Source organism: Filicampus tigris, chromosome 5 (genome assembly GCF_054856515.1).
Source record: "Filicampus tigris isolate MCC_2025a chromosome 5, RoL_Ftig_1.0, whole genome shotgun sequence".
Taxonomy (NCBI): domain Eukaryota; kingdom Metazoa; phylum Chordata; class Actinopteri; order Syngnathiformes; family Syngnathidae; genus Filicampus; species Filicampus tigris.
Window position 1 is genome coordinate 170,374 of NC_141221.1, and position 15,987 is coordinate 186,360.

The 15,987-nt window shown below is 53.3% G+C and overlaps 2 protein-coding genes and 1 pseudogene across 6 annotated transcripts; 1 reads left to right on the plus strand and 2 right to left on the minus strand.

The window, feature by feature from the left end:
* Positions 1-45: 45 nt before the first annotated feature.
* On the minus strand, positions 46-4,105 carry cfap77 (cilia and flagella associated protein 77). 4 transcript variants are annotated; one of them, XM_086031276.1, is made up of 7 exons: positions 3,870-4,088; positions 3,231-3,319; positions 1,840-1,912; positions 797-1,037; positions 491-590; positions 320-418; positions 46-260 (listed from the first exon to the last, which is right to left on the minus strand). In XM_086031276.1, exons 2-7 carry the CDS (start codon positions 3,291-3,293, stop codon positions 195-197), a joined length of 642 nt encoding a protein of 213 aa, XP_085887402.1. In that variant the 5' UTR covers positions 3,294-3,319; positions 3,870-4,088; the 3' UTR covers positions 46-194. The 4 variants fall into 4 exon arrangements, with proteins under 4 accessions (XP_085887402.1, XP_085887400.1, XP_085887403.1 ...); XM_086031274.1 differs by having other exon boundaries at positions 320-590; positions 3,870-4,105; XM_086031277.1 differs by lacking the exon at positions 3,231-3,319 and having other exon boundaries at positions 320-590; positions 1,748-1,912; positions 3,870-3,973.
* Positions 4,106-4,621: 516 nt separating this feature from the next.
* On the minus strand, positions 4,622-7,151 carry LOC147146718 (uncharacterized). Its single transcript, XM_086031270.1, has 2 exons — positions 6,067-7,151; positions 4,622-5,664 (listed from the first exon to the last, which is right to left on the minus strand). The coding sequence occupies exon 1, from the start codon at positions 6,948-6,950 to the stop codon at positions 6,141-6,143; it is 810 nt and encodes a 269-aa protein (XP_085887396.1). The 5' UTR covers positions 6,951-7,151; the 3' UTR covers positions 4,622-5,664; positions 6,067-6,140.
* On the plus strand, positions 5,057-15,556 carry LOC147146719 (nucleus accumbens-associated protein 2-like; annotated as a pseudogene). The gene is made up of 10 exons (XR_015086875.1): positions 5,057-5,158; positions 5,344-5,475; positions 5,558-5,682; positions 10,124-10,625; positions 11,331-11,515; positions 11,950-12,197; positions 12,288-12,464; positions 12,787-12,892; positions 13,200-13,297; positions 14,124-15,556. The product of XR_015086875.1 is annotated as a nucleus accumbens-associated protein 2-like (transcript).
* The last annotated feature ends 431 nt before the right edge of the window (positions 15,557-15,987 follow it).

The window sequence follows — 15,987 nt, forward strand, 5'->3', positions numbered from 1 at the left end:
CAAGTCTTTGATCGGGCTGCAAAACGTGACGACAGGATGCCTTGGTGGGATCTTTTCACCTTCAACTTTTATTTCTTGCGGTCACTCATGCCACGTCACGTCACGGCTCGCTCGGCGGGCGTGACCGTCCCGCCCGCCCGCCCGCTCGCTCGCTGGCTGACTCCGGAGCGCCAACTTGTTGCCTTGAAGGCGCGTCAGCCGTCTGACCTGACCTGCGGGCTTGTGCGACGCTTCCTGAAGGTATCCAGAGCGGGGCCCACCTGAACACGCACACACATTTAGTATGTGCGCGCGCGCCCTATGCATGCCTGTGTCTTACCTGTGCGTAGCGCGCGCGCGTGTGCGTGTTTACGTGGGGAAGCGCAGTGTTGGTGCGCAGTAAAGAGGTGCGCGTGTGCGCAAAGGACACACACTTGACCTGCAAACACACACGCACACAAAGCATGGCAGTTGTCATTTTGTGTGCGCGGGCGCGCGTGCGTTGACTGACCGCATGGCGTCGTTCGTGCTCGCTGCGACTTTTCATGTTGTCCTGCATCCAGCGGCGAGCGTACTCGTGTGACAAAATGTCAAAGAAGGAAGTCGGTGACCTGAGGAACACCATCAAAGTTCTTCAAAACTGCCCACCTAGCGATTGGGAGGTCGGTAATGAGTCGACGATTCTCAACACGGTGATCGCCACCTTCGGAATCGTTCACTCATCGACGACTCCCCGATCGCTACATCGTCCTTCCCCCGAAAAAAAAAAAAAAAAAAAAAATATATATATATATATATAAATTGTGGGTGTCGCGACCTTGACTTGACCCCAAAGGTGATGTCCGGGACTTGTGGGCTTAGCGAGGCTCTGCCCCTGTGGGCCTTGGAGGCGGGGCAGTGCTTGACCACGCCCATCTGTGCTCTGTACTCCTTCAGCTGTTTGGCCGTCACGTGACCAGACTTCACCGCTTCCTTGTTCAGGGTCAAGAAGTCGGGGACGGGGGGTCGACGCGGGGGTGGGACTTGCTGTCGGGACTGGACCCTCCACCGGGACAAGGCTGCGCACGCACGCGCGCACACACACGCACACGAACCAACGTGCACACAAATGCGCAAACATTTTGCCGCTTGCTGTCTTCAGCTAGCATCAAGGCTGTTTTCCGCGTCAGGCAAGCTCTCTTTTTTGGACTCGGAATGTTACAAAGAATTGAACGAGGCACAATTTCCTTTTTCTTTTCGTCGTCTTTGCCAAACTTCAGCTAATAGATAATACATTCAACGGACGACACAATCACTTGTCGCTAGGCAGAATTGGCAGTGGCCAGCTGTTGAGCGCCTGAAATGTAGTCATGTCATGCGGTGCCCTCAAAAGTACTGGAACGGCAAAGGTCAATTCCTTTGTTTTTGTTGCGTACTGAAGACATTTGACTTTTCGATGAAAAGAACATGAGGCCAAAGTTGAAAATAGCAGCGCTCCTTTCACGCCCTTTGCATCTGGATGCGTTCAACTCGGCGTGTGCTTTGAAGGCCCCCGACGAGTGCAACGCGTGACCGACCGAGGGGCCGTTTCCAGCTGCTCGGGCGCTAGCGTTCAACTTGAGACTAGCGGACCCCCAATTCACAGGCGGCATCCTCTGAAGGCTACGTCGGAGCTCGTATGACGTCGCTTTCGGCTCGGCCCGACCCGAGCGCGCAAAATGTGCAAATTGTAGAAAGGATTCGCGGGCTCGGGCCTTTGGATGCCTTCAAAGGCTCCTCCTTATCTCACCTCCATGGCGCGCATAAACCATGGAGAACTCGGGCGCGGCGGCGCCGGAAGTGACGTCATGCGTCCCGAAGGCTTTCGGAGGACAAGGTTACCTTCGGCCACGTCCTTGTCTGCGTGCAACCTGCTGCTGGCCGCCAGAGTCAGAGGCGGAGCCTTGGAACGTACCTGCAACACACGGCACGTGACCTTGTCAGCTTCAAAAGCTTGAACCAGCGGCACGTGGAGAAGAGCCCTTGAAGACGGACGGCGGCCAGCGAGGCGCTCCCAAACTAGCGAATGCAGCACGACCCCCAAAGGCAAGGCGACTCAACGGATCGAGGCGTCACCGTTGCTCCACGCCACTGAGCAATTTGGTGCTTTGCTCTCCTGGCCGTTAGAGCCGCCGAATGTCCAGCGAACAAGAAGCGGCGCGCGAAGACCGACTCCTCCAAACGGGCTTCAAACGATGACATGGCGAAGGCCGTGCTGACGACGCGCCTTCGGAAGAGAAACGATCGGGCAACGCAGATGTTATTGCCGAGGTGCGCAACCATGGCAAAGCTGTACAAGTTCAAAACGGCGACAAAGACATTCAAGGCACGTCGGGGCGAATCGTCAGATCGCAGCAGAGGTGCGACGGCGACGACGACGACGCGGCCGGCGGATGCTTGAACCCCAGGCCGTACGGGACCAAGGAAGCTCCTGAGGAAACGTCAAGGCTGAGATGAAATGTGGAGTTGACGGCACGTCATCGCTCATATCCAGATAGAAAAAGTCACTTTCTCTCACAATCGGAGGAACTGAAATAGTTGGTCAAAATCAGCATAGTAGGAGTCGGCTTTGCAGCTATCAAAACAGCTCTCCGCGAGGTCACTTCTGCCGGAACGCAGAATGAAATGACCGAAATCGGAAAAGACCACGCTTATGCCCCTTTCGATTCTGCAAATGAGAGCTTCGATTGAAAGTACTCGGCAACATTTATCCTTGCGATAATTCACTTGACGTCCATGACGAACGCGCCTTCTGCGGAAATGAGACCGAGACAATTGTGCTTTCGTTTTGTAATTGCCCCGTCCGTGTCTTCAAAGTTCTGGAGAGATGTTGAAAAATACGCGCGTGAAAAAGACGGCCACACTATTGCAATTGCCGTAAACGATTTACACATTTTGGCCTTATGATGCCAATTTGCCGCTGTTATTTGCCAATAAATAACGTTGTCCAAATCCCTTCCAAACGTTCAAGTATTCTTTGTCGAGTTGCGTCGGCATGTAAATACCTCGACATGAACAAAGAACAAGAAGTGTTTGTACGTTACGGTTCTTTTGTGAATTATCTCCGATTGGTCTCGAACGAATGTTTCCTGTGCCTGAGACTGTTTTTTATTTTTATGTTGCCTTTTTGTGTGTGTCACTTATTTCTTCTACTACATTGACGCTTTTAGACATTTGTAAATGTTTGATTCAAAGCATCAATTAAAAAACAATATCAATCAACGTTTATTTACCTTAATCGGCAATGGCTTGTCCGTCACGGAATCTCTGGTCGCGCCCACTCCACGTGACGTCATGGTATGCCGATTTTCTGTGAGGAGGACTGAAACAAGCCTCAATGACAACGCGTTACACACATTTTCATCCTGTTTCGGTTTTCGTGTTTCTTTTCGCGGTTAAAACCTGACATTCGATTTAGACGGCAAACGTGAGCTGTTGAGAGAATAAAACGCAAACAATACAAGCATGAAACCAAGAGCGCAAGACAAGACTTTGAAGCGCTTTCTTGTTTTGGGAGTTGAATTTGCTCCTCGTGTACTGTCAGCGTTCCTCCTAAAAATATAGCTATTTTTCATACATATAATTTGGGATTTGTAGATTCGCAAGGAATTACAAAAAAGACTCGTTCGGGTTGTTCGAAGAAGAAATCAATCGGCGCATTTTTCGAACGAAGTCAACATTGTCTAGAATAAATGAGGGTCCATGTTTCCCCAATTTGTTGGTCGCTCGAAGAATCACGAAGTGAAGCGCCGCTGCTGTCCCAACAGAAACAACGGGCACAAACGAAGTCGTCCTGGCTTTGACAGGCGGGCCGATCACACGACTTTGCACCATTGATTGACGAGTGGCGACGGCCTTCAGCAGCAACTCACGTTGACGTTCGACGTCGAAGGCGACGCTGGCTGGCGCTGGCTGGCTCGCCCGCCCGCTCGCTGCTGCCGGGTGCTGTGGTGTGGCGCCTCGTTGCTATGGTTACCGGAACACAAACGCCCAACATTTTTTTGGCCTTTATTGGAGTTCTTTGCTCGAACAAGACGAAGGAAAAACAAAGATCACGGCAACTTCCTCTGATGTTTCACACGTCACTTAACTAAGTGACTTCTTGATTAAGTAACAGCATGAAAACTCAATGGTGGCATTTCAAAACGCAATCTTTCAGGAACAAACAACACAGTCCATTTCAATTCATAAAGCTTCGGATATATATATATATATATATATATATATATATATATATATATATATATATATATATATATATATATATATATATATATATATATATATATATATATATATCAATAAATGCAATTGTAGTTCTGCAAAAGAGAGCAATACGAATTATTAAGACTCACTACTATGCACATACAGACCCACTCTTTTTCAAATCAAACATTCTCAAGTTAAAAGACATATATTATTATACAATCATGCAAATAATGTTTAAAGCAAAAACTCAATCTCTTCCTCACTCTATACAAAAGCCCTTTGAAATCCGTGAGTCTCAATATTGCTTAAGAGGCGTTTGTAAGTTCATTGTGCAAAAAGCAGTGAAGGGATTTAAAAGAAGATGTGTTTCTATTGTCGGTGTGAAATATTGGAATAATGCAAATATACATTGGAAAACCTGTGAATCACTTTTATTTTTTTTAAAACTTGTTCGCAAAGCTATTTTGGAAAGTTGCAGAGAATGATTTGGATGATGATTTATTTATTGCTATTTTGTTTTGTCTTGTGTTTGCATAAAATGTAAATAGGTAAATGCAGTTTTACATTGCCTTAAGGGGGAGGGAAGGCCAGGCTTAAATATAGTGCCATATGATTGTAAATGTTATGTTGTGCATATATTATGGATGGTAATGATGACTGATGACAGAATAAACAATCTACTACTACTGCTAAAATACTGAATGAAAACAAAGAAGACAGATGCAAACTAAAAAGACAAGTACACGTCAATGAAGCCAAAGTGAAAACTCAACCCCCAAAAAACGAGTCCGTAGTCTGCGACGCTCAAGTTGCGCTTGCGCAGCCGTCCCGCTTTTTCCTGTCAGGGAGTGGGCGTGACCAGGGGCCCGACGCTACTTCCGCCTCGGCGTCTCGCAGAGTTGGGGAGCGCCGGCGACTACTTGGCGAGCGGCAGCTGGACACACTTTGACAGGTTGCAATCTTCATCATCGTCGTCATCAGCAGCAGCGCGCTCGTCTAGTGTGTGTGTGTGTGTGTGTGTGTGTGTGTGTGTGTGTGTGTTCATGGATGTGTCTGTATCCGTGTGTTTTTGGATATGCGAGTACAGTATTTGAGTGTTTGCGATTGTGCTCCGCGTGTGTGCGTGCGCACGCGCAGATCGCAGGTGTACACGGCTGATCTGGAGTCCGCTCTCATCACTGCGTTTTGAGGGTGGAGCTGGCCAGTCACCCCACACTGGAGGGGGAGGAGCTTCAGGTCTTGAAGGACTTTCTCAAGATGGTTGCCAAGGTAACAAAGGCTAGCCGCCAACCCCCCCCCCCCCCTCCCCCGCGTTGCCACGGTTACCTCGCCTCCTGACAATCTGGTCAAGGTGTGCATCCCGGGGGCGGTCCTGTGGTGAAGCTGATGGAGAGGCTCTCTGATTGGCTGAATGGCCCGCCACTCCGGCAGATGGCCTACCGGGCCCTCCCGGAGCGCCTGGACAACAAGAGCGAGGTGAGTAAGCCCGAGCGCCCGGCCCGCCTGGGCCGCTCCTTCAGACGCCGGACGCGTTCTTGTCTCGGGGGCTCAAGTGGATGGGCTGTACTTAGCTTTCAGAAACTGCACGCTGGCACCAAAGCACTACTTTTTGTCGAAGTGACAAATCATTTCGAAAGGTCAAAATGGCACAAAGATGCCCCGAGCTGGCACCAAAGCACTACGTTTGATCTAAATGAGCCTCTTAAATTCATTTCGACGAAAATCTTTGGCCTACTTTTGTCCGAATGAAAATGCCCCATTCGCTTCAACGTCAGTCTTTGGCACCAATGAAGCTCGTGAATTCAATTCAACAGAAGTCCCGGATGGCACCAAAGGTCTACTTTTGTCTGAATGACTCACCCCAAGTTTCCATGGCACCAGCATGCCCCAAGCTGGTGGCAAACTGAAGCCGTGTGCATGCGGCGTGTCGGCGGCTACATGCATGCGCCGCGGTGCGGACGCCGCCTCAACTTTGACTCCGCCGCCTCAACTTTGACTCGGCCGCCTCCACTTTGACTCGGCCGCCTCCACTTTGACTCGGCCGCCTCCACTTTGACTCGGCCGCCTCCACTTTGACTCGGCCGCCTCCACTTTGACTCGGCCGCCTCCACTTTGACTCGGCCGCCTCCACTTTGACTCGGCCGCCTCCACTTTGACCCGGCCGCCTCCACTTTGACTCGGCCGCCTCCACTTTGACTCGGCCGCCTCAACTTTGACTCGGCCGCCTCCACTTTGACCTCGGCGAGCGGCACCGGCGAGCCGCTGCTGCGGCTCGGGCAGGTGCACACCCGGGTCAACCTCAGGCTGGCGGATTGCTGGCTGCGCTTGACCTTGGCCTTCTTTCTTTCCTCCTCCCTCCGGTCTCCTTCGTCCTCCTTCCCTCCTTCCTCTCCGTCCTTCTCCTCGGTCAGCTTTCTCCGCTTTTCTTCCCCCTCTTCCCCTCCCTGTCGTCCTCCTTGTATCCGCCGTCTCCTCTTCTCCCTCTCTATCATTTTGTCCATTCTGTCCTTTTTCTTCCACCCGCTGCTTCTCCGCTTTTCATTTCTCCCCGCAGCATGTCCTCCTTCTCCCACTCTTGCTTTTCTTCTTGCTCTCCTTTTGCTCCCCCTTCGTGTTCCGGGCGGGAGGCTCGCCGAGCGACGAGCCGCAGTTCCCCAAGCGGCCTTGGCCGCGGCCTTGGCCGCACCCGTGGCCGCGCCCGGCGTGCCCGCCTTTGGGAGGTGTCGCGCTTCCTGCGGCGTCATTACGTCACCGTGGCCGCCCGCCGACGCAGGCAAGAAGCTGGCGGACTTGAGTCTGTGCGTCACCCTCGACCTTTCCTCCTCCTCCGCCGTCGTCCTCCTCTTCCGAGTCGGAGCGTGCGCGGAAGGAGGTGGAAGCGCTCCTCCTGCTCCTCCGGCGGCACCGCCTCTTTCTTGCGCCGCCTCGTGAATCCATCCATTCCAGCCCCCCCTCCGAAAACATACCACAATTCATACAACGCCCCCCCCCCCCCCAAAAAAAAAATAAAATAAACCGCCACAGTTTGCTCTCCGCGTTCGCCACAAACGCCAAGACGCGTACGGAGGAATGTATTGTCCTTCCTTCTTCGTGATCGGCACTTGCAGTTCAATTTTTTTTACTGCCAATTGAAAAATAGAATAGGTTGAACAGTCCAAGTTTGATTTTGAAGCAGCAAGAAATTGCCAAATGGAAAGCGGCGGGGCACGGGCGGACCTCCAAACGTGAGCGGCAGTGGAAGCAAGTTGGACGACGTGGTCGTCAGCGTGGCGCCACCTGCTGACTAAAAACGTCATTTTCCAGGTTGCTGCCATTTTCAAATGTTTTTCAAATTGAAGAGTTCCAAACGTGACTCGGCAATTTTTGTGTCACCTTTTCTCTGACCTCATCACATTTGCCGGCTCGGCCAAATCCAAGTGTGAGTGAGTGATGTCATCATGAACACTCGACCGCCGTCTCTCACAAACACACAACTGGAGTGTGTGCGTGTGCGTGTGCGTGTGCGTGTGCGAGCTTACGCAGTCGGCATGCCAACCGCCTCTACTGCAATGCAGTGCTGGGTTTAGCCCAGTCATGCCACACGCACACGCACCGGCATATGTGTGTGCGCGCGCGTGTGTGTACCCCCCCACCCGTCGTCATCTGCAGGACAGTTAGCCGCATTAGCAGATAGCTGCATTAGCTCCCTCACTGTCCTCAGATGACTCCCCCCTCCCCTCTTGTCTGTCTGCAACCCCCAAGAAGCCACCCCCACCCCCAGACGCTGCATTAGAGTGTGTTTGGTGTGTGCGTGCGTGTGCGTGCGTGCGTGTGTGTGCGCGTGTTGAGCGAGACCGCTTGCGCTGCCGCTGTCGAAAGAGGAGCGGAGAGGAGGTGAGCCACCAAGCACAACTAAACAAGCATGAGAGCAAACTGGACGGAAAACTGGACTTTGGACTGGACTTAATTGGACTCCGCCAAAGTGTACCGGACTCCTACTTTTGAAATGGGACGTCGTGGACAGGACTGGACTGACACAGCCGGACTCAAAAGTCTACCGGACTCTAGCGGACCGTCGCGGACTTGACAATGTGCACTAAGATGACCTTGACACAGCGCAAAGTGGACAGTGAGCCATCGACGTTGCCGTGCGCGTCTTCGCACGTGATGTGCCAAGAGTGGAAAACAAGGAAGTGACACGGGCAAGTCAAATGCTTCTTCAGCCTTGACGGTGACGGTAGGAAGGAGCGGAAAGGAGCAGCCTGCAAATTGGCACTCGCGCCACGGCGCGCTCCCAAACAGGCAGCGGGCCGCAAATGGACCCCGGGCCGTAGTTTGGCCACCGGCGGGCGAGCGACTTGTGGGGAGCGCCGCGTCAAGAGAAGAAGGCGTGCTGTGCCGACCCACTGGGAAGGCAAGTCCTTTGCGAAGGAGCGGGTGAGTGGGCCGAGTCGCAAGTCCGATGGCGTTCTGAGCGGCGCGTGGCCCGCGGGGACGGACGCTTGCCTTTGGGCCCAGCCGTTGTCCGCGTCTGCGCTGGATTTTGCATCCTCTGTCCGTCGCCAGACCATTGCGCAACGTCTGTGACCGATTGGCGGGTGCGCGGAAAGCGGCGGGCGGCACAAAACTGCGCTACTCCAACTGAAGCTATTACACAAACGTCCGGGAACTGAGCGGGTGCGGGACATACTTGGACAGAGGACACGACGGAGTCGTCTGAGAGAAAACGACAAGGTGGGAAGCGAACCTCCGCCACGGGGTTTGCGGACCGCACTTTTGTTCTCTCAGGTACAGTATTGTCGAAAATGTCCGCATTGAGCATCCGCGCCCTCGTCATGGCAACGGCTTCCTTGCCCCGTCGGCGAGCCGCCGAGGGTCCGAGGACGTGGTCGCAGGACCTCGGTGGCGATCGGGGTGGGCGCGACCGGCCGCTAGCCCGTGAGGCCGGCTTGCGGCGCTTGCAAAATGGTTGCCGACTCCAGGCGCCGGAGACCCTCGCGAGTCATACGGCCGCCGACCTCCGAGGATGTGTTGGGCGGGTGCCCCCCGGTTCCCGGACGTGCCTGCCGGTCTGCCTCCTCAAGTCACCGATCCGCCGGACTCTTTGCCATCCCTGCCGGGGCTTTTTGTTGGGGAGCGGCGCCTCAGTCTGGCCCCTGGAGCTTTCCTGGTTTGCCTTTTTGGGTCAGCTCTGACAGCACTGCCCACTTCCCTGTGCCCAGACCTCACATGGTGACTTTGGTGGTTGCTTTCCAAATGGCGAGGGTTCGCTTATTGATGCCTTGCGCACGGCGGACGGATGGACGTGGGCTCCGGACGGTCTCTGTGCATTCAGCCAGGACTTGGTGTTCCGGACAAGGCAAGGCAGCGTTATGTAGATTGGGCGTTTCATACACGCGCCGTTACGTGTCTCGCAGTACATCATTGAGAATGAACAAGCAATGACCCGATTTCAAAACAAAGTGGAGGAAATAAAAGGCAGCTTGCTCAAAACATACAGAGCAAGAAAAGCATTTTCAATGAAACCCTATTGAAAAAGCTCAAGCATGAAAAGCACCGCTTTGGCGTGCATGCGGGGCGAGGTGGTCCGGCCGGCTCAAATGTGGGCGTTTGCGTGTCTCTGTCTGCTCGTTTAATGTTCGGATGGACCGTTACGGAAGGCGTCTCCCATTTGGTTGCTCACTTTACCCGTTGCTAACGTTTAGGCAGGACCGACCTTGAAGTTCTCCTCATTCACGCTTGAGATATACTGTGGAGTGTACCTGACTCTGCTGGAGCACGCCGGCCTCCAACTGAGCCCGTTGGCCTCGAACGTACTCTCACTGACTCTCACTGACTCTCACTGACTCTCACTGACTCTCGCGGACTCGACCGAACCGTGGCGGACGCGGGTTTTCTTCATATGCCTTCATTTCCTTGGACGCCTTCCTCCCACCAGCACGACATGGATGCCAGACCTTCAGGCGGCGACACCAGCATCGGGACCAGCCCTCCCTAAGCCCGCCTCCATCATGGCCCAGTCGGGGCTTCAGGTTTCGGTCGGTGACTTCGGCAGTAGTGTTCTGAGCAGCCTGAACCAGCAACGACTCCTGGGACTCCACTGTGACGTCTCCATCCTGGTCCAGGGTCAGCTCTTCAAAGCCCACCGCGCCGTTCTGGCCGCGTCCTCGCTCTACTTCCGAGACCTGTTCAGCGCCGAGTCCTCCGACTCATCGGAGTGGTCCCGGTCCACGTATGAGCTCCCGTCCTCGGTGACGCCGTCCTGTTTCCGTCAGATCTTGACCTTCTGCTACACGGGGCGTCTCAACATGGTCGCCAGCGAGCAGCTGGTCCTCATGTACACGGCCGGGTACCTGCAGGTCCAGAACATCGTGGAGAGGAGTCTCGAGCTCATGAAGACAAAGACCGCATCCTCATCGCCGCACTGCTGTGACTCACAGGTGAGTTGAAGTTCCGCGTCTACCGTGGCCCAGTAGACCAGCGGCCAGAATCTCGTTCGTCCAATTATTCCAAATACCATGGTCAACTTAGTCCAACGAGACAAGAGCAGGGACCATGAATCACATAGTCCAGCGATGTAGAACAGGAGGCGTGACTTGGTAAGTCATGGTTAGGCCCGGAACACCCCCAGCAAAAAAATGATTCACCTTTCATTTTTCATGTAACCAGAACATATCGCATTGCGCTTAAAAAGATCTTCTTCAAGCGAGTCCTGGCCAAGACAAACAAACATTTAGTCCATTTTCGGGATGCGTCACCCGCTTAGTCCAGCAATTATATCTCAGTCCGGGATCAGGAAGCTTGGCCTAAACGTCTCACCGGTTTTGCCCAAAATATTGACCCATTTCGTCTGTGTTGGCCAGGAGAGCTGTCCTTTGGCCCTTTATTCTTTTCTCCCTGTCCTTTGGCCCTTTATTCTTTTCTCCCTGTCCTTTGGCCCTTTATTCTTTTCTCCCTGTCCTTTGGCCCTTTATTCTTTTCTCCCTGTCCTTTGGCCCTTTATTCTTTTCTTCCTGTCCTTTGGCCCTTTATTCTTTTCTTCCTGTCCTTTGGCTCTTTATTCTCCTCTTCCTGTCCTTTGGTATTCTTTTCTCCCTGTCCTTTGGCTCTTTATTCTTTTCTTCCCTTGTGACGGTGGTTCACAGACCACCTCAGCAGACGAGCCGGGACCTTTAGAGCGATCTGTGGGCCGCCTGCGGGATTCCAGTCCAGACCCCTCGTCCGTGACTCCAGAGGACCTGATAATGGCCGCCAGCCAGATCAAACAGGAAAGGCAAGACACACCTTGTGAGGACCGCACAGGAACAACTCCAGAAGAACTGAATGCCAGGTCAGAAGCTCACACAAGAAGACCTGGTCTGTCTCGTACTGGTCTGGCCTGTCCCGGTTTGACTAGATCTGGTCTGGTTAGTCCTACATGACTTGATGTAGTAGCCCATTTTTTTCTTAAAACAATGATGCAGGATGTTTGGTGTATTACATAAATTTGCCCATATGTGTTGCACATATGTGAATCTGATCCAATTTGGGTTTTTTTTGGGGGGTTGGGGTGTCGGTTGTTGCTCTTTTGTTGTAAAGAGACCAATGAAAAGTTAATAAAAACAATAATCCAGCCAGACCAGGAACCATGACTTGGTCCTTGTAGACCAGAGTTATGATTTATTAGTGAGTCCAGAATGTTTGGCAAAACCATGATCCAGTTGGTGACGATGTAGTCTGTTTAGTCCTCTCCTGACGTCTGACCAGTCCTCTATGCATCCTCAGAGTGGACTTTGCGGGCGAGCTCCAGAGCACCAGAGGCGCTGCCGTCTGTTACCTGGGTGCTGCCGGGAGCCTGGTCCTGGGCCTGCGGTCCTACCTCCTGGCAGGCGGGCGGCGCTCTAGTTCGGAAGCGTCCAGCCTGCCCGCAGACTCGCCCCCCTCGCAAGCCCCGACGGAGGTGGAGCCAGAGGACGCTTACTGCGGCAACGCGGCACATTCCGGAATATACCAGCAAATGATCGGGCGCCAGGGTAAGTCCGGTCGGATGGCGCGAGTGCTCACGTGACTCGTCGGAGTGCGTTTTGATGACGCGTCTCCTCGTGTCCCGTCACACGGTCTAGGGCAGGAGCCAACGGAGATGCCGCGCCTGCCATCGGCCAGTGAGCGGCGTGCGTGCCTTTTGGTGGGCGGAGACAACGTGGCGCTCCCCGCCAGTCTGATCAGTCAGATCGGGTATCGATGCCACCCCGCGCTCTACGCCGAGGGGGAACCTGGAGAGAAACTGGAGCTGGTGGCAGGTAGTGGCACAAAAGACAAAAACGGCACAGTGCGACGGCGGGGTCGCCGGCCTCAGAATAGTTTGGGGATTTTCGGCAGAGTTAGTTCAGTATTCATTACTATTATATTCGATACGATAGTTTTCAAATATTTCTGTTTTTCTCATGTGCAAGAAACCTCAAAACGTCTCCATAGTTGCGTCTTGTAAAAATGCCACAAAAATATTCTTTTAAAAACCACCATCCATAAATCAAATACAGGTACTGTATAACAGTCCGCATGTCTGTGCGTATTATAAAAATCGATATACCTATCTATTTATATCTGTGTGTGTGTGCGTAGGTTCGGGCGTTTTGATGACGCGGGGCCAGCTGATGAACTGTCACCTTTGTGCGGGGGTGAAACACAAAGTTCTGCTAAGGAGGCTGCTGGCCACCTTCTTTGACAGGTTAGCTTAGGAAAAGCTCAGCACGCTAACATAACTTTTGCGTGGTCTTCTGGAGGCCCGGACTTCCGCCTCTTTCACGAAAAGCCTACCATGAGTACAAACACACGTAAATGACGTCCATCCTCAAATGGCTTCACCAGACGTGATACGACGTCATGAAATCCAGCTACGACCTGGTCAGACGTTTCCACTTGTGTTTGCCTTGGCCCCGACGCAGCTGCTTTACAGAAGCGCTCTGTCGCATGGGGTGCGCGTGAGTGTGCGCGCGTGTGTATGGGCACTGATTGGCCTGTTCCACTATCCATAGAAACACCCTGGCCAATAGCTGCGGGACGGGGATCCGCTCCTCCACCAACGACCCCAGCCGAAAGCCGCTGGACAACCGGGTGTTAAACGCCGTCAAACGTAAGCCGCGTCAGACGCTCGCCTGGGCTGCGTTGCCAATCATCCACTTGGGTCGGCCACATTTTCAGACCTCGTCGTCCGCTACGAAATGCCGCTCTGGCCACGAGGGCGTCGGGAATGAGTCAACCGCGTCACGGGGTTGCCACCCTTGGCTCGTTCCCGACCGCCTAGTCACCGCAAAGGGAGTGTCACATACTGGGCCATCTAATTGACTCTCGGGCCAAAGCGTTGACTCAATTCCTCCCCGATCAATCGCAACATACGCTGTTTGAGGTTCCGCATCGGCCGAGTCACCTAGTTCGAGATTTTTGGGGGCGGGCCAGTTCGCTGTACTTTCTCCCCATCTCCCACTTCAAATTTGAGTTGTGTTGTGTTTTTTTCGGGGGCGGGCTGATTAGCCCAAACCGAGACACCGCCCCCCTCCCCCGCCCCAAACCCCCACCCCACCGTGTCCCCCCCCCCCCCCGCCCCCCGTCCCAGTGTGGACTTTGTGAACTTTTGCCGGTGGCAATCGGGTCCAGTCCCGATCCCCCGGGGTGGGCAACTGCGGTCCCGGGATGTTAGCGATGTCTGCCTGCTCCAACGCGCCGGATTCCAGCGGTCAGGATCCTTCTGCAGCTTCTGCAGAGCTTGCTGGTCAGCTGATCATTTCAATCAGCTACGGTCTGGTCATGGAAAACATCCGGCCCTGCAGGACCGGATTTGCCCACCCCCCCCCCCGATACAGGGATGGCACGGTCGACCAAATGAGTGATTCCCAACGCAGTCGATGACTGATGACGATAATGCAAATCAGCCTGTGACTAATGTTGCCGGTCCTGCTCAGTGTACTGTCAGAACTTTGCCCCGAGCTTCAAGGAGAGCGAGATGAACGTGATCGCGGCCGACATGTGCACCAACGCTCGCAGGGTTCGCAAGCGATGGCTTCCCAAGATACAGTCCCTGCTGCCCCGCGGCGGCGGCGGCAGCAGCAGCAAGGTCCGGAAGGGGGCGGCGGGGCGAGGAGGAGGGGACGCCTTGGAAGTGGACGTGCGTCAGCTCAGCGTCGCCCCCTACCTGTGCCTGGAGGTGGCCGGGGAGGACGCGCAACATCAGGACCAGCACCACCGCCTCCTCCTCTGCGCCGCCGCCGCCGCCTCCTCCTCCTCCGCCTCCTCCTCGCCACCCCCCCCCGGATGCTGACCGCAAGGGGGCGGAGCCTCAAGACAGCCAATAAGCATTGGACTTCACCTGTCCAACGTCCTCATTTCCTGTCTGCCTGTCATCCTACCTCACTACCTGTCTAAATGACTGTCCCCTACCTCAGCTCCTGTCTGTCCCCAACCTCACTTCCTGTCTCTCCCCTACCTACTTCCTGTCTGTGCCCAACCTCACTTCCTGTCTCCCCTACCTACTTCCTGTCCGTCCCCAACCTCACTTCCTGTCTCTCCCCTACCTACTTCCTGTCTGTGCCCAACCTCACTTTCGGTCTCTCCTCTACCTACTCCCTGTCTGTCCCCAACCTCACTTCCTGTCTGTCCCCTACCTCACCTCCTGTCCTTCTGCTGCATGTTACCAGCCTCCTGGCCACTAGCAACAGGACTGATAATGACAATGATGTTGATGTCACTAAAGCTTATTGAAAATCACATTTGCTCTTTGCCTTTTCATTTGTGGCCATTTCCTCTCCCCCTTTCATTTTGAATCCATCTAATTGATCATCTTATCATCACTGAATAAGCATAAGCATAGTTGATGATTATCAGAGGTGGGCATTTGTCAGTGCTTTCATCCGTCTGTGAGTTCTCGTCAGTATTTCGGGCCCGCCCTGTCGGTCCGAGTCAGCCAAATGACGTCGAGAACGGACTTACTGCTATCGCAGTCTGCTGTCGCGCCGCACTCCCTGACGCGTGGCCAGAAAAATAAAAAATGACGTGTGTCCCATATTATTTGGATTTCACCCATCACGCTGTGTGTATGCGCGCTTGCGTGTGACCTGGAAATTATGTTCTTTACGCCGATCGAGGGACAAACTGGGCCCACGTGCGTCTGCCTGAACTACTGACGGGAACTTAGTGACGCACTAACGATGCCCACCTCTGGTGACAGCAACACATTTGAATATACCACGCTTGCTTGGCAGGCTTTCCCTCTCTTTTAACTTTGTTAATACAAATCTAACACTACAATTTCACCAACTATCCTCAAAAAGTGAGCATACAGCAAACATGTACAGAACATACCATAACAAGAAAATAAAGTCCGAGCTGTAATCAGTTGGATGGTGTGTTGTGCTTTAAGGATGTCCATGATCGAAATGCTTCCCGAAATATTGCTCGATGTTGAATCTTGATTTAGAAAAAGATCACGCGGATGGATGTGGAGGCTGATGCTGCTGAAATGCGTTTCTTGAGCTTGTGACAAGTCTCTTGTATTGCTTTTAATGGCGAAAGATAGATGAAACAACTTTATCAAATATAAAGAACAAATACACTACGATCCAGAACAATCAGTCGAGGGAAAGATGAAAGAATACAGTAAAGGAGGAAAAAAAAAAAAGATAGCAAGAGGTTTTGCTGCAACATTACTAGGGGCACGAGAGTGGATCTAAACGCATTTCAATCAGCGCATCTTCTACCAAGTCAAACCGGGCATTCGTCGCAAAGTCGACGTCATAGCGCGGCGCATTGCACTCTGGGAAATGGCGTTCG

Coding starts and splice junctions, on each gene's coding strand:
- cfap77 (XM_086031274.1), bottom strand. CDS start 3,293: ATGACGTCACGTGGAGTGGGCGCGACCAGAGATTCCGTGACGGACAAG. Junction 1,913..3,230: donor ACAAGCCATTGCCGATTAAG/GTAAATAAACGT, acceptor CGTGTGTTGCAG/GTACGTTCCAAGGCTCCGCC. Junction 1,038..1,839: donor AGACAAGGACGTGGCCGAAG/GTAACCTTGTCC, acceptor GTGCGTGCGCAG/CCTTGTCCCGGTGGAGGGTC.
- LOC147146718 (XM_086031270.1), bottom strand. CDS start 6,950: ATGACGCCGCAGGAAGCGCGACACCTCCCAAAGGCGGGCACGCCGGGC.